This window comes from Rhinatrema bivittatum, chromosome 8 (genome assembly GCF_901001135.1).
Source record: "Rhinatrema bivittatum chromosome 8, aRhiBiv1.1, whole genome shotgun sequence".
NCBI classification, from domain to species: Eukaryota; Metazoa; Chordata; class Amphibia; order Gymnophiona; family Rhinatrematidae; genus Rhinatrema; species Rhinatrema bivittatum.
Window position 1 is genome coordinate 225,167,919 of NC_042622.1, and position 18,027 is coordinate 225,185,945.

General features: G+C 48.9%; 1 protein-coding gene across 2 annotated transcripts in view; it reads right to left on the minus strand.

The window, feature by feature from the left end:
- USHBP1 (USH1 protein network component harmonin binding protein 1) overlaps window positions 1–18,027 on the minus strand; it is a 132,524-nt gene that overhangs the window by 43,835 nt on the left and 70,662 nt on the right. The window contains exons 13-15 of one of the 2 annotated variants that reach the window (XM_029613774.1): window positions 12,598–12,680; window positions 11,647–11,769; window positions 10,467–11,446 (exon numbers count right to left, since the gene is read on the minus strand). In XM_029613774.1, coding sequence (XP_029469634.1) covers window positions 11,266–11,446; window positions 11,647–11,769; window positions 12,598–12,680 — 387 coding nt within the window. In that variant the 3' untranslated portion in view covers window positions 10,467–11,265. Of the gene's footprint in view, window positions 1–10,466; window positions 11,447–11,646; window positions 11,770–12,597; window positions 12,681–18,027 lie in introns of those variants that run through there. The other variant, XM_029613775.1, reaches the window with a different exon arrangement.

Below are 18,027 nucleotides of genomic sequence, written 5' to 3' on the forward strand. Positions count from 1 at the left end.
GATATACTGCGGTGTGGCAGGAGTCTCTTCAACCTCAGAGGAGCGTGAGAGCACATCAGCTCAAAAGTTCTTCGAGCCGGGTCGGTAGCGTAAGGTAAAGTCAAACCGATCAAAAAACAGCGACCACCGGGCTTGTCTTGGATTCAGGTGTTGGGCTTACTTCAAGAATGCTAGGTTTTTGTGATCAGTGTAAATCGTAACCGGATGGTTGGCTCCTTCCAACCACTGTCTCCATTCCTCCAGGGCAAGTTTCACGGCTAGCAACTCTTTGTCACCAACACAGTAGTTGCTCTCTGCTGGGGAGAATTTCCTTGAGAAATATGAACAGGGCAACAGCTGTCCAGAATCAGAGTACTGATTCAGTACGGCCCCCACGGCCACATTGGAGGCATCAACTTCCACCACGAAGGGCCGGCTGGGATCCGGATGATGAAGGCAGGTGTCTAACAAGAAGGCTTCTTTAAGGGCCTCAAAAGCTTGACAGGCAGAAGCAGGCCAATTCACCGCGTTAGCCCCCTTTCAGGTGAGGGCAGTTAACGGGGCCACAATACGAGAGTAATTGGGAATAAAGTGACGGTAGAAATTGGAAAAGCCGAGGAAGCGTTGCAACACTTTAAGACCCCTTGGCCGGGGCCAATTCTTAATAGCCGCCACTTTCTCAGGATCCATTCGAAAGCCGGCTGCAGAGACTATGTAGCCTAGGAACGGCAGGGACGTCTTCTCAAAGCCACATTTTTCCAGCTTCGCGTACAGACCATGCTCCCTAAGTATCTGGAGCACTTGATGGACATGCTGATGGTGTGACGACAGGTCCTGGGAGTAGAATAACACATCGTCGAGGTAAACAATTACACAGGTGGTCAGAAGGTCCCGCAACACCTCATTCATCAGGTGCTGGAACACCGCCAGTGCATTACATAAGCCGAAAGGCATCACGAGGTACTCGTAATGCCCGTCTCGGGTATTAAACGCGGTTTTCCACTCATCTCCGGGACGGATTCTGACTAAATTGTACGCTCCTCGTAGGTCCAACTGTGTGAAAATCTTCGCTCCTTGAAGCTGATCCAGGAGCTCCAGGATTAATGAGAGCGGGTAGCGGTCTCGCTTGGTAATAGAATTTAGGCCTCGATAGTCTATGCACGGCCTCAGACAAAAAAGAAGCCTGCTGACAAAAAAGAAGCCTGCCCCTGCAGGCGACTTGGATGGGCGGATAAACCCCTTGGCTAGATTCTCTGCAATGTACTCGGACATGGCCCGGGTCTCAGGTATGGATAAGGGATAAACCCTTCCTCGGGGGGGCATAGTACCAGATAGCAAGTCTATAGCAGTCATGCGGACGATGCTGCGGAAGGATCTCTGCCTTGTCTTGGAGAATACATCCGAAAAGTCCTCATAAGGTGCCGGAGGACCCACGGCAGAGTGCATTAACGGAAGTGCGGGAGTCTTAGGCACTTTCATACAATTAGCTAGGCAAAAAGGACTCCATTTGACAATCTGTAGCGTATCCCACTGAATCGTGGGCGAGTGTTTCTGTAACCACGGCAACCCTAGCACTACAGGGTGGACAGCCTTCTCCAACACTAGGAAAGCTATCTCCTCCGAATGGATCGCCCTGGTGCGGACCGTAATGGGTGCCATGGACATCTGGACAGGTCCTGGAAGGAGTGTCCCCTGGATAGAGGTAATTCATAACGGGACCTCCGGTCTATGCGTAGGGATTTGCAACTGGGAGACTAAGTCCTGCAGGATGAAATTACCTCCTGCTCCAGAATCCAGGAATGCCATCGTCTCAAAGGAGCCTCCGGGATATTCCAAGGTAACAGGGACAGTACATTGAGGAGCTGTAGCACAGCCTAGGAGGAGCTCCTCCTGACCTCCTAGGCTTTGGCATTTTCCGCACGCTCCTGGCAGCATGCCAAGAAGTGGCCCTTCTGGCCACAATATAAACACAATTTCAACGAACGGCGACGTTGCCTTTCTTCAGCAGAAAGCGGAGCCCGTCCCAGCTGCATGGGTTCGCAGGTGGGAGCGTCTGGATGAGAAATCTTGGGAGAGGGCACAGGTCTCGGCCCATGAGCTGGACTATGGTGAGAGGAGCGTTGCTCCTTGGCCCGTTGTTGTAGGCGGCGGTCAATGCGGGCAGCCATCTCAATCAAGGTGTTGCGGTCCTCCGGCAGATCTCAAGCAGCAATTTCATCCTTTATGCGTCCGGAGAGGCCTTCCAGGAAGATGGCCTTAAGGCTACCATCTTGCCAACCTACTTCCTGGACTAAAGTCTGAAACTCCATTGCATAATCTGCCAAGGACTGAGCCCCCTGACAAAGCTGCAGCAGATCCGACATAGCTGTGGCTACTCGGGCGGGCTCATCAAAGGCCTGGCGAAAGTTCGTGATGAACTGTTGTAAATCTGTTAGCGAAGAATCATTGTTTTCCCAAAGGGGAGAAGCCCAGATTAAGGCTTTCCCATCAAGCAGGGACAGGATATATGCCACTTTCACCGCATCCAAGGGAAACTGCCGAGGCAACAAGGAGAACCGTACAAAACATTGGTTCAAGAAGCCATGGCAGGTCCTTAAATCACCAGCGTAGTGAGAGGGTGCCGGTAGCTGAGTCACAGAAGAGCTGTGACCTTCGGGGGCCCTGCCAGCGGGAGGCAAGGGCTCCAGGTGCGAGGATAGCCGTTCCACCATGGCTGCCAAAGTATCAATGCAGCTCTGGTGCTGTAGCATCTGCCTGGCCATCCCGAGAAGATCCGAGGGAGCTGGTGCATCCGCCGAGTCCATGGCCTTGCAGTCTGTAATGGGAGTCTCTGTTTAGTGGATCCTTGGGCCGACCTGCTGGAGACTGGGAAAGATGGCCAATGTCTCTAATGAATAGCAGGCCGGGAGGCAGATGTTCAGGCAGGACGTAGATGCTTTTCACCCTGGAAGCTGGTACTCCCCCGGGAGGAGCCCGTAGGAGCCCAACCGCTGGGACTTAGGTGGCTTCACGCTTGGAAGCCGAAGCCCCCCCGGGAGGAGCTCGTAGGGGCCCGGCCGCTGGGACTTAGGTGGGTTGTGGATCAGAACAGGTAACTGGAACCAGACTAGGACAGTAGCAATACTGTAACTGGGCTCAGGTTCTGGAACCAGGCAGGAACTGTAGCAAGACTCGGGTACTGGAACCAGGCAGGAAGTGTAGCAGGACTCGGGTACTGGAACCAGGCAGGAACTGTAGCGGGCAAGCAGGAACCAAGCAGGTACTGTAGCAGGAATGGAGCAACAAAGCAAGGCAGGTCACTCCGGGGCACAGCGCAACAGGGAACCGGGAGGCAACCCCGTTGCAAGGCAAAGACTGGATGGCCATGGCCGTCTTATCAAGGCCACAGCGTCTGACATCAGGAATTGGGCAAAGTCACCACTGGCGGGAAACGGCCTAGAAAAGCGCCCAAGTGGCGCGCGCGCCTAGAAGCAGGGCATCCATGGGAGACCTCGCAGCGGTGCAGCCCCAGCGGGGACGCCGCCAAACAGGCCGCAAACCAGGCCTCTGGAAGCGGGAGCTTCCAGAGGCCAGGTAAGGGCCTGGCGGTGCTCGCGGCCAGAACCGCAACATTAAGAGCTTACATATGATACAGTTTGTAGTCCATTGTGGGCAAGAGACTGTGGAATAGTTTTTGAGCACAGTTATTATTTGATACCAAATTCTTAATAAGAGTGCTTGTATGCAGTAATGGATTGATTGTACACCATTTTGCACATTGTTGCAATATTGTTTGATGTTATAGAAGGTGTTCTGCTCATTTTCTTATTAACTAAATCTGATATATAACATTTTATGGGAATCTCAGAATCTATCTAGCAAACCCGCCATACTAAACCATAAAGGCACTAACTCAACCATAAGCATTACTTAACTAACATACCATAAAGGCACAGTACTCAAACAGCAGCAGCAACTATACCTATGAAAGGTAGCATTGCAAATCCTAGAACACCAATACACCTCCAGATGGAAGAGCAAAATAAGCTAGACTGCTATGGATCCCTTCTCTATACAGAAAGTACATACCAGCAGACTACCTCACTTCAGTCATACACTCAAATCACCCAAACCTTCGAATACAGAATAAGTAACCATAATTTAGAAAATAAATGTGCAGACAAAACCTTGTATCCCCACACATAAAATAACAATGACAACAGGGGTTCAGCGACCCCAGCATAACACTTCCTACTTCCCTGCCCAGGCAGCAGCTGCATACCCACTTTGTCTTAGCTCCCCCTCCTCCATCTTCCCAGCAGGCAGGAAGAATCCCTTCTCTCTTTTCCCAGGGCCCAGCACTCCTCTGAGGGGTGATGCTGGGCCCTGGGGAAAAAGAGAGGATTCACTACAATCGTCCCTCTTGTTTCCCCCACTTCCCTGCCCTGACAGCAATAACACACCTTATTTCACCTCTCCTCCTTCTGTTCTGAGTAGGCAGGCAGAATTTTCTATCTCCTATCTTCTGGTGGAGGACCTGGCGTGGGGGAGATAGAGGGGTGATGGTGCAAATCCTTTATCTCTTTTCCCATGCCACTATCACCCCTCTTATCTTCCCCACATCAGGTCCTCTACCAGGAGATTCTGCAAGTCCACATACCATGGATGCCTGGGTCAATCTGGAGCCACCAGGTGCATTATCCCCCCTGTGGAATTCGATTTTGTGAATGATCCTGCCTAGTAAGGGCCACAGAGGAAAGGTATAAAGCAATTCTTCTTCTGGCCAGACCTGTATGAAAGCATTGATGCCCAGGGACCACAGATCTCTCCTGTGACTGAAGAATCGAGGAACTTTTGCACTGCGAGAAATCACCAGCAGGTCCAGGGATGGAAGGTCCCAGCGATCCACTATCAGCTGAAACGCCCGGTGGACAACACCATTTTCCAGGGTCCAGACTCTCCCTGCTGAGAAAGTCTGTCTTTTCCCGCAATGTGAGAGGCCAAGATCATCTGAAGGTGTTCTTCTGCCCAGTCCATAAGTTGGTCTATTTCCTGCGACACTTGCCGGCTCTAGATTCCTCCCTGGCAATTGATGTAGGCCACTGTCGTTGCATTGTCTGACATCAGGTGGACTGCTTGACCCAGTAGTCTGTGGCTGAACTGCAAGCATGCCACCCTGACTGCCCAGGCGATTGATGTTCCAAAGAGCCTCTTCAGCCGTCCAATGTCCCTAGGCCATCACTTCCTGACAGTGAGCTTCCCAACCCTGGAGACTCGTGTCTGTTGTGAGCACCAACCAGTTCAGGAAGGACAAGGAAACTCCCTTACTCAGATGAACCTCCTGCAATCACCACTGGAGGCAAGAGCAGATTTCCACCAGTAAGTGGAGCCGAATCGAACAGCCTGAGACTGTGGGTTCCAACAAGACAGCAGTGAGCATTGAAGAGGACGCATATGCGCCTTCGCCCATGGACACCACTTCCAGGGTTGCTGCCATCAAACCAAGCACCTGTAGATAGCTCCATACTGTTGGACGTATAGTGCTCACCAACCGACACACCTGAGACATCAACGTTTGGAACTCCCAGGTACTCCAATGACTGAGAAGGCTGGAGACTGCTCTTGGCCAGGTTCACCACCCAACCGAGCTCCTGCAGCAAGGAAATTACCTTGATGGTCACCAGACTGCTCTCTGCCAAAGACTTGGCCTGAATCAGCCAGTCATCCAAGTATGGGTGTACCAGGATCCCATCTTTTCTCAATGCCGCCGCCACGAAAATGTTCTAGGGGCCAGACCAAAGGGCAGCGCCTGAAATTGATAATGGCGACCCAGCACCGCAAAGCGTAGAAAACATTGGTGCTCCAAATGGATGGGAATATGAAGGTAAGCCTTGGACAGATCCAGGGAGGTCAGAAACTCCCCCAATTGTACGGCCATTATCACTGATCGTAAAGTTTTCATGCGAAAATGAGCCACCCATAGATGATGGTTGACAGTCTTGAGGTCCAGAATGCGACGAAAGGAACCTTCCTTCTTGGGTTCAACAAAATAAATGGAATAGCACCCCATAGTTTCCTGAGAAACCACAGCCCTCAGCTGGAGGAGCCGCAGAAGCATAGACTCCACTACCTGCAGCTTCTGCGGTGAGTGGCAAGGGACACTATAAACACGTCCTGAATAATGCTGCACAACTCCAGCGCATATGCTTCCTGTATCACTTCCAGGACCCATTGATCTGATATGATCACGACCCACCTCTGATAAAAGAGAGATAGGCGTCCCCCTATCTCTTCTTCCCAAAGGTAGGTCGGCAAACCTTCATTGGGAAGCTTGGGATGGTCTGCCACATGAGCCTGCTCCTCTCTTGGACTTTCGGGGATGAAAGGACTGAGACCCACCAAAAGGCTGAGTTCCTGAAAGGTTGGGTTTCTGTAGGGACAAAAACGATTGGAACCCCTGAGACGATCCCTCATAGAAAAGGGAGCTGCAATTGCTTCTTATCCTCTGGTAACCGGAGAACTGGAGATTCGCCCCACTTGCTGACCAGCTTTTCCACCTCGCTCCCAAACAAAAGTGAGTCTTTAAAGGGCATTTTTGTAAGATTAGCCTTGGAGCCTGCGTCAGCTGACCAGTTCTGCAACCATAACTGATGTCTGGCTGCCACTACCGAAACCTCTACTCTGGCCGAGGAATGGACCAAATCACAGCCCGTGTCTGCCAAAAAGGTGGCAGCGGGTTCCATAACTGCTCTGGAATTCACCCTAGAATCATCAACCTCCTGAGAGAGAAGCAGACAAGAACACGCCACAAGAGCTTAACAGGAAGTAATCTGCAAGGCCATTGGTCAAAGTCCATCTTAAGGATAGATTCAATCTGCCTATCATGCACATTCTTCAAGGCTGCTCATCTCGCCCAAGAGCTTTACAGGAAGCAATCTGCAAGGCCATTAGTCAAAGACCATCTTAAGGATAGATTCAATCCGCCTATCATGCAAATCCTTCAAGACCGCTCATCTCACCACAGGGATAGTCATCCGTTTAGAAACAGCACAGACAAGCGCATCTTCTTTTGGAAAATGCAAACACTCTCGCACAGCTGGATCTAGAGGGTACAGGCCTTCCAGTGCCCTACCCCCTTTGAAATTTGCCACAGGGGTGTCCCATTCAAGATCAATCAATTCTTGAATGGCATCTATAAAAAGAAAAAAGCAAGAGGCTTTAAGTAAGGAAACCAAAATGGAATTCTTTTTCGGCTCTGATAAAGAATCTACCCCAGGCACTCCCAGCATCTTCAAAGTCTGGGAAATGAGGGCCGGTAGTTCATCTCTATGAAAGAACCATAACATGGTTTGACACGGCTCTAAACCAGGAGGAATTTCACCATCTTCCAAGGAATCAGGAACCGCCTCATCATCCATGCCATCCGGGACCCCACTGGGAATACCCGTGGCGAGCCGAGGCGTGCCACAGCACTTAACCGTAGGAGTAGAAGAGGGAGGGGCCACCGGCTGAGAGTCCGATCTGATTAGAGTGGACAAAGTGGAGTTCTGCGCCTGAACAAAGGCTTGTAAACCTTTAAAAAACTCCACTCAAGAAAAAGCAGCCAGATCCAGACCAAGCCCAGAAGGTACTGGAGTGGGCCCAACTGAACTGCCATCTCCTGCGGAGGAGCAAGTCAATGGAGTAAGAACATAAGAAATTACCATGCTGGGTCAGACCAAGGGTCCATCAAGCCCAGCATTCTGTTTCCAACAGAGATCAAACCAGACCACAAGAACCTGGCAATTACCCAAACACTAAGAAGATCCCATGCTACTGATGCAATTAATAGCAGTGGCTATTCCCTAAGGGGCAGATTTTCAAAGGGTTACGCGCGTAACCCGAAAACCTGCTCCTGCGCACGCTGAGCCTATTTTGCATAGGCTCAGTGACGCGCAAAAGCCCCGGGACGCACAAATGTCCCTGGGCTTTGAAAAAGGGGCGGGAAGGGAGTGGTGGCGGAGTGGCAGTTCGGGGGCGGTCCCGAGTCCTCAGGCACAGCGGTCGTGCCAGGGGATGGCGCAAGTTACGCCTGCCAGAGGCATAACTCCTGAAATAAAGGTAGGGGGGGATTTAGGAAGGGCTGGGGGGTGGGTTAAATAGGGGAAGGGAGGGGAAGGTGGGGGGAGCAGAAGGAAAGTTCCCTCCGAGGCCGCGCCGGGTAGCGCGCACAAATGTAGGCCATGCGCGCAGGTTATAAAATCTGCCCCTAAGTAAACTTGATTAATAGCAGTTAATGGACTTCTCCTCCAAGAACTTATTCAAACCTTTTTTGAATCCAGCTACACTAACTGCACTAACCACTTCCTCTGGCAACAAATTCCAGAGCTTAATTGTGCGTTGAGTGAGTACCAAGATCTGGCGCACTTCCAGACAAATCTGCAACCAGAACATCATCAGAGTGAGAGGATCCAGGCTTAGCAAAATCCGAGGAAGATAACTCTCCCTGAGTATCTGAACAGCGCTGACACAGGTTCGAAGCCAGGTTGGGCTGAGAAGCTCTAATATGACAGGCAACACAAAGAGAAAGGTACTAAGGCTTCTTGTTTACCAGTGCCAAGTCTTCGTCCAAGTCTCCTGAGTATCCAAGTCTGCGTCTAAGTATCCAAGTCTATGTCTGAATCCTCTGAGTATCCTGAGTCTTCATCCAAGTCTTCATGTTCCTGCCCTCAGCCTCCATCTGGCCTCATGCACTCGTCGTTCCCTAGCAACAGGTCTGGAAGGGCTATTGAGTGGCCGGAAGGCTACTCTCAAGATCAGCATTGCGTTGCTGGATCTCATTGGTGCGTGTAGGTCCAGTGAAGGGCTGAGCCTGCCTAGTTCCTGTTCCGGATAATCCTCGCCTTGTCTTCACTCCTGCTCCACCTGTGCTCGTACCAGCTCACCTCCCGCGGTGTGTTTTGGGGCTCCTCCCTGAGCAGTGCCGTGGCCCAAGGGCTCACATCCTACCTTAGATGGAACCGTGCCTCCATGCTCCTAACCGGGCCTGAGGGCACGCTCCACAACACACTGGGTCTGATTTTAAAAAACATTTACATGCGTAAAACTGGGTTTTTCGCGTGTAAATGCACTTTACTCGAATAAGTGGGCTTTTGAAAATTGCTACAATATATGCCATTGAATCGTCCATAGGATTTATTCGCATAAGTGCACTTTACGTGAGTAAATGGCTTTTGGAAATTGCTACAATAGTAGTTACATTTATGCACGTAACTCCTTTGAAAATTACCCCCACTGTGTACACCATCTTGTTGAGAGCAGTAAAGCACGCACAAGTGCACACGAAAATGCCACCACGGCCTGCCACACAGCATACTGAGAAAAGCCTATCATGAGGCCTAGCCCTCCCGCCAGACTGCCCAGTTCCCCTATCCCAAACAGGAGTGTGAACGATGTTGGGACGGCCCACCAAGCACAGAGACTGAAGGAAGGCCTAAAACCCCCTAACTGTCTCTGTAGGTAAAAATTCTTCCTTTTTTTTTTTTTTTTTAATAACTTACCAGAGCTCAGCGCTTACCAGCTGAGTACAGAGATGGTCTCTAGCTGTGGAGAAAGAGGGCATCTGCCATCACCGCCTCGCTGGGCCTTCTGCACTCACATCCTTTCAGCTATGCAAGCAGCTAAGACCATGCCAGGAACCGGTTACCAGACCAAGGCACATTTCTAAGGGACCACGGAAATCATCTCAGGAATTCTCAACTGGGGGAGGGACCTTTAGGCATTACCGCATGAGAGTGGGGCTTTCGTATCTCAATATAAAATTCTCCTTTCCAAATTCACAGCAAACACCATAGACAGATGCATGTCTACCATCTGCTGGAGACAGAGGATACTGGCAGGGTGGGGTCACTGCAGGAGTATATATACTGTGACATCAGCTTGCTCCGTCTCCATCTGCTGGCAGGGGAGCATAACCCACTAGTCCTGAGTCCATCTGTCTACATGCTAAGAAATACTGCTTTTCTCTACATCCTCCAACTTAATAATGTGGGGATATTAAGTCGGAGGGACCAAAGGTTTTTTAAAACATTTTAAAAAGTATGCCGGTGGTCAGGTTAGGGAAAGGGATGCTCAGTTAACGAGCATCATAAGAACATAAGAAATTGCCATGCTGGGTCAGACCAAGGGTCCATCAAGCCCAGCATCCTGTTTCCAACAGTGGCCAATCCAGGCCATAAGAACCTGGCAATTACCCAAACACTAAGAAGAACCCATGATACTGATGCAATTAATAGCAGTGGCTATTCCCTAAGTATAATTGATTAATAGCCATTAATGGACTTCTCCTCCAAGAACTTATCCAAACCTTTTTTGAACCCAGCTACACTAACTGCACTAACCACATCCTCTGGCAACAAATTCCAGAGCTTTATTGTGCGTTGAGTGAAAAAGAACTGCCATCTCCTGGCTGTGCACAGGTTAGGAAAATGGATGCTCGTAAAATTGAGCGTCTGTTTTCCTAACCCCTGAGAACCACCTGACAGCCACCTCTCCTGGGTGCCCGCTGCCAAGGAGATGCTAGGGGTGCACAGCAGCGCAACCCCTTATTTAAATATTCTATTGTGCGCCCAGGAGGGGTGGCTGGCCGCGCGTTAGGAAAGCGGGCGCTCAACACAGCACCCGTTTTCCCCGCGGCTTTATTGTATCAGCCTGTTTATATTTTGGATAATGATATCCCTGCAAAATATGTACTATGGACTGGGCTATTAGTTAAAGATTAGTGCCCTGGTGCCCTCTTCTGTAACACATCCGTACTGCACCCACAGGAACAGTCTTGTCATTCGGATAAAACGACACCCAGAGCCAGGTTTACTTTTGGCGCCCCAACCTTTCCATTTGGACTTGCATGTTTGCAGACTCTGAGACTGACTTGAAAGGATAGCAGGGCACCCTCTCCCACCCCTGTTTGGTGCCCAGTGCAAGTTGCCCTGCTTTCCCACCCCTTGGGACAACCTTGAGCACATGGCTCCTTCCCACATTTCTACTCCCAGGTGTTACTTCTTTATCAATTTTATTTAAGGAATCTGGTCCCAGTGCATGAAACTCCTAGTGATTTGTCACTGGAAGCACAAGCTGTGCAGATCTCCTCCAGACTTTGTATGATAGCCTCGCCATGCCTGAAGCTCCTCCAGTCTCTTTGTGATAACCTCACACTGCCTAAGGCACCTCTAGTCTCTTTTTGATAGCCTAACATTGCCTGAGGCTCTTCCACTTTCTGTATGATAACCTCATGCTGCCTGAGGCTCCTCAGATCTCTGTAGGATAATCTTATAATGATGTTTCTCCAGGGATCTTTGCTGCCCGACACTTCTCCAGGCTCCCTATGGTTTGCTTTAAGCTGTGGACTTGTCTTCTGTGCCTCTCAGACATTGAAGCCATTTGGGCCTGCATTTTCTCCACCTGGTCTTTATATTTCTTCTTAGAATTCTTGTAGGCAAAAACCAAGTCACTGCAGATCAACAAGAAGTATATTCAGTTACACTCATTGTATCTAAGGAGTTCTAACTCACCCAAACTATAGAGGTTTCACCTCTCACCCTAGTGCACCGTCCTGGAGGGGGGTTCAGCACCCTCTGTCCTAACTTGACCATGAATCCTTTCACCAAAGCCTCCCTCCTCCATACAGTGTTGCAGATGTCCACATGATACCTGCGAGCTCTAAAGAAGTCCGAAGTGATCTGGATGGACTGGAGCTTCTGAAAATTGCTGTTTTTCACAGACTTCTCCATTGCTGTCAGGAGTGCCTGGATACGACCCCTCAGTTCCGAGCTCCTGCAGCACAAACACAGCTGTGAGTGAGGTCTCAAGCCATTTCTGAAAGCTGACATCTCCTGAGAATTGAAGCTGAATACCCAATGCTTTGCAAAAATACCAGGGACATAGGATCCTGGCTGATCATCTCATACTGTAATCATATAGGGCCAGATTTTAAAATCTACGCCCGATTTTATAACATGAGCGCGCAGTCGCGCGCATGTTATAAAATCCAGGGTCGGGGTGCACAATTGTGCAATTTGCGTGCGCCGAGCCACGCAGCCTTCCTCCGTTCCCTCCGAGGCCACTCAGAAATCGGAGCAGCCTCGGAGGGAACTTTCCTTCCGCCCCACCCCCACCTTCCCCTCCCTTCCCCTACCTAACCCGCCCCCAGCCCTACTTAAACAAACCCCCCCCCTTACCTTTAATTTTAAAGTTGCGCCTGCCTCTGGGCAGGCGTAAGTTGCGCGCGGCAGCAACGGCCGGCCCGCAATCCCGGGCACAGCGGCAAATGGCCACTGTACCTGGAGGCTTGGCCCCGGCCCGCCCACTCCCCACCCATTTTTTCAAACCCTGGGACATACGCGCATCCCAGGGCTTGTGCAAGTCACCGAGCCTATGCAAAATAGGCTCGGCGCGCACAGGAGGCTTTTAAAAGGGGTATGTGCGTATATTACGTGCATAACTCTTTTAAAATCCGCCCCTTAGTAAATGTAATGCACATATTAACACATTTTGAGAATGCTGTCATGGACACAGCTAAACAATGATTAGGTCTTGGAACACTGCTCCATGTGAAGTAGAGGAAAAGATTGGAAGTTAGAAGATCCACACACACTTGCTCACCGTGCCAACGACTGGATGAGCTCATGCATCACACTGGGGTCTCCCTTGATTTTAGCACCCGCTCTCTCTTCTTCACTGGCATGCTATCAGAGATACAGTCTGCATTAGGAAATTCTGTTTCAATATACAGGGAAAGGATCGGGGCAACAGGCAAAGCTCTGACTGATAAAAAAGAATAAATGGACAAATGTGTTATGATGATCTGTCTGTGCTACAGAGATGCAATTCTAATATAAAGATATTTCAAAGACCTCATTATGCACCCTGTTAAGAAGCCCCATCAAGAGGTTTTCTGAGATTACTTCCAGGAGCTCCACCCAAAGTTGACAGGCAGCTCTGTCACAGAGCCATATCACAGGTCTTCCTCAAGACAAAGAACTCAATTACAGAGATCCATCATGGACTGGATCCATCAAGGAATTTCCTTATGGAGCAGACAATGAGTCTCACTGTGAAACAGCACCGTAGTACTGGCTCAGAGAGCACCATCAGAGACAGTACACACCCAGATATTCCAGCAAAACAAAAGGAGTTCTGGATCTGGAATTGAAAGTGGCTCTTGTGTAGTCAATAAAACATTTACAGAAAATGTAGAAATTACTTTCCTGATAATTTCATTTTCCTTAGTGTAGACAGATGGGTGTAGTGTGCTCCTGATAGCAGTTGGAGAAGGAGTCAGATTTCAATCTGACATCAGCACTACATATACCCGGTGCATGAGGCTTTGCTCTCCAGTTTTCTCCTCGAAAAGCAATTATGGATATTAGGGATGTGAATCGGGCTTCGGACAATTGAAAATATCGGATGATATTTTCAAAATCGTCAGAAATCGGGGGCTCCCCCAAAACGATAGGAAAACCCCACAATATTGATTGCGGGGGTTCTCTTATCATTTTGGGGGAGGGCGGGAAAAACGGCACACAAAAATAACCCCTAAACCCACCCCGACCCTTTAAAACTAATCCCTTAGCTTCCCCCACCCTCCCGACCCCCCAAAAAACATTTTACAGGTACCTGGTGGTCCAGTGGGGGTCCCTGGAGCGATCTCCCGCTCCCGGGTCGTCGGCTGCCACTAATCAAAATGGCGCTGATGGCCCTTTGCCCTTACCATGTGATAGGGTATCCGTGCCATTGGCCAGACCCTGTCACATGGTAGTAGCACTGGATGGCCGGCGCCATCTTGTGCTCCTACCATGTGACAGGGGCTGACCAATGGCACCAGTAGCCCCTGTGACATAGTAAGGGCAAAGGCTATCGGCGCCATTTTGAATAAGAACATAAGAAAGAACATAAGAAAATGCCATACTGGGTCAGACCAAGGGTCCATCAAGCCCAGCATCCTGTTTCCAACAGTGGCCAATCCAGGCCATAAGAACCTGGCAAGTACCCAAAAACTAAGTCTATTCCATGTTACCATTGCTAATGGCAGTGGCTATTCTCTAAGTGAACTTAATTGCAGGTAATGGACTTCTCCTCCAAGAGCTTATCCAATCCTTTTTTAAACACAGCTATACTAACTGCACTAACCACATCCTCTGGCAACAAATTCCAGAGTTTAATTGTGCGTTGAGTAAAAAAGAACTTTCTCCGATTAGTTTTAAATGTGCCCCATGCTAACTTCATGGAGTGCCCCCTAATCTTTCTACTATCTGAAAGAGTAAATAACCGATTCACATCTACCCGTTCTAGACCTCTCATGATTTTAAACACCTCTATCATATCCCCCCTCAGTCGTCTCTTCTCCAAGCTGAAAAGTCCTAACCTCTTTAGTCTTTCCTCATAGGGGAGCTGTTCCATTCCCCTTATCATTTTGGTAGCCCTTCTCTGTACCTTCTCCATTGCAATTATATCTTTTTTGAGATGCGGCGACCAGAATTGTACACAGTATTCAAGGTGCGGTCTCACCATGGAGCGATACAGAGGCATTATGACATTTTCCGTTTTATTCACCATTCTCTTTCTAATAATTCCCAACATTCTGTTTGCTTTTTTGTCTGACGCAGCACACTGAACCGACGATTTCAATGTGTTATCCACTATGACGCCTAGATCTCTTTCTTGGGTTGTAGCACCTAATATGGAATCCAACATTGTGTAATTATAGCATGGGTTATTTTTCCCTATATGCATCACCTTGCATTTATTATTATTAGCCATATTCGAGAAAGGGCATTGTCTATCGCGGGAACAAAGCTATGGAATTAACTACCAATACAACTAAGAATGCAGCAAGAAAAAAATAAGTTTAAAGCAGAACTTAAAACTTGGCTATTCTATGTGGCATATAATGAAGATAGGAAATAGGCAACAATGTAACTGCACAATCACAGGTGGCTCTGACTTTTATTAACCTCAATACTTAAAGCATGTTTTATGTTTTTAGTATTTATTGGTTTAATATTTATGGCTTCACACATTATTTTATTAAGATATCTTTTATTCCTACTTGTTAAATTTTACCTTCTATTATTAATTATTATTATATTATATTATTAATAATATTATATTATTATTATTGTAATTTTCTTTTATTGTATTTTATTACTATGTTAACCGCTGTGAAGGTTACGCCGAGACAACGGTATATAAGCACAAATAAACCTTAAACCTTAAACCTTATCCACATTAAATTTCATCTGTCATTTGGATGCCCATTTTCCAGTCTCACAAGGTCTTCCTGCAATTTATCACAATCTGCTTGTGATTTAACTACTCTGAACAATTTTGTGTCATCTGCAAATTTATCTCACTCGTCGTATTTCTTTCCAGATCATTTATAAATATATTGAAAAGTAAGGGTCCCAATACAGATCCCTGAGGCACTCCACTGTCCACTCCCTTCCTCTGATTGTCCTTTTAATCCTACTTTCTGTTTCCTGTCTTTTAGCCAGTTTGCAATCCACGAAAGGACATTGCCACCTATCCCATGACTTTTTACTTTTCCTAGAAGCCTCTCATGAGGAACTTTGTCAAACGCCTTCTGAAAATCCAAGTATACTACTTTCTACCGGTTCACCTTTATCCATATGTTTATTAACTCCTTCAAAAAAGTGAAGCAGATTTGTGAGGCAAGACTTGCCCTGGATAAAGCCATGCTGACTTTGTTCCATTAAACCATGTCTTTCTATATGTTCTGTGATTTTGATGTTTAGAACACTTTCCACTATTTTTCCTGGCACTGAAGTCAGGCTAACCGGTCTGTAGTTTCCCGGATTGCCCCTGGAGCCCTTTTTAAATATTGGGGTTACATTTGCTATCCTCCAGTCTTCAGGTACAATGGATGATTTTAATGATAGGTTACAAATTTTTATACCATCCAGTCCAGGTGATTTACTACTCTTCAGTTTGTAAATCAGGCCTACCACATCTTCTAGGTTCACCTTGATTTGATTCAGTTCATCTGAATCATTACCCATGAAAACCTTCTCCATTACGGGTACCTCCCCAACATCCTCTTCAGTAATTCCTTCTTCAAGGTCAGGAGCTGTATGGACATACCACAAGTTGGTCTGAACGAAGCTCCCGCTAGGAAGTCTAACACTAGATTGAGATTCCATAGGGGTATCGGCCACCTTAGGGGTGGCCGAATGTCCTTGACCCCTTTTAAGAAGCGGGAGTCATCTGGGTGGACTGCTAGGCTGGTGCCGTCCACCCTGGGTCTGAAGCTGGCCAGAGCAGCCAGTTGTACCTTGATGGAGTTGAGGGACAACCCTTTGTTCACGCTGTCCTGCAGAAATTCCAGGATCATGGGGTCCTCACACCAGGCTTCGAATATTCTCCATACTCGTATATATGTTAAGGAGGTGGAGAGCTTGCGCACTCGGAGCAGTGTGTCAATCCTGAGTATCCACTCTTTTTCAGATGAGACCTCTCAATGGCCAGACCGTAAGCGACAATCTCATTGGGTCTTCGTGGAGGATCAGTCCTTGCTGGAGTAGATCCCTGTGTGGAAGTAGGCATAGAGGGTTTCCCACCAGAAGTCTTCGCATGTCTGCTTACCATGGTCTTCTTGGCCAGTCCGGGGCCACTAGAGGTACCAGCCCTCTGTGGTGTTCTATCTTGCGGATGATTCCGCCCAGTAGTGGCCATGGAGGGAAGGCGTACAGTAGGTCCTCCTGTGGCCAGGTCTGGATGAGGGCATCGATTCCCTGGGACAGTGGTTCCCGTCTTCGGCTGAAGAACTTCGGAACCCGGGTGTTGGACCCGGTTGCCAGAAGATCCATGGCTGGGGTTCCTCAGTGGTTTACTATCTGCTGGAAGGCTGCTGTAGGCAGTGTCCATTCTCCTGGATCCAGACTCTCTCTGCTGAAGTAGTCTGCAGTGACGTTGTCTTTTCCCACGATGTGGGCGGCTGATATCCCCTGTAGGTTTGATTCTGCCCATGTCATTAGGGGCTCTATTTCCAGGGACACCTGCTGGCTTCTGGTTCCCCCCTGGCGGTTGAAATAGGCCACTGTTGTGGTGTTGTCCAACATGACTTTGACTGATTTGCTCCGGAGTCTGTGGCTGAACCGTAGGCAGGCTAGTCTGACTGCTCGGGCTTCCAGTTGGTTTATGTTCCATGCCGACTCTTCTTTGTCCCATTGCCCTTGAGCCGTTAGCTCCTGGCAGTGGGCTCCCCAACCCCGCAGGCTCGCATCCGTGGTGAGCAAGGTCTATTCCGGTGGGGATAGGCTTGTTCCCTCGCTCAGATGGTCTTCTTGTAGCCACCATTGTAGTAGGTTCCGAATCTTCGCCGGTAGCTGGAGGGGGGCGGAATAGTTCTGAGACATCGGGTTCCACTGTGACAGTAGGGAATGTTGTAGGGGCCGCATGTGGGCCCTTGCCCACGGGACGACTTCTATGGTTGATGCCATGAGTCCGAGGACTTGGAGATAGTCCCATGCCGTGGGGAGAGTGGAGTTCAACAATGCTCATAGTTGTTCCATCAATCTCCTTCTCCTTGTAGGGAGAAGGATGACTTTGTTCCATTTGGTGTCGAACCGGACTCCCAGGTACTCTAGGGATTGGGAGGGCTGCAGGTGGCTCTTGGGTGTGTTGACAATCCACCCGAGGTTCTGCAGTAGTTCCATGACTCTGGTGGTTGCTTGATGGCTTTCCTCTGGCGATTTTGCTCTGATCGGCCAATCGTCCAGGTATGGGTGCATGAGGATCCCTTCTTTCCTCAGTGTCGCCGCTACTACCACCATGATCTTGGTGAACGTTTGGGGAGCCGAGGTAGCTTGAACAGTAGGGCCTGGAACTGGTAGTGATGGCCCAATATTGCAAAGCGTAGGAAACGCTGATGGAGGCGATGGATCGGTATGTGGAGATAGGCTTCTGACAGATCCAGGGAGGTCAGGAATTCTCCCAATTGTACTGCCTTTATGACCGAACGCAGGGTTTCCATGCAGAAGCGGGGTACCTTCAGGTAGCGATTGACGGTCTTGA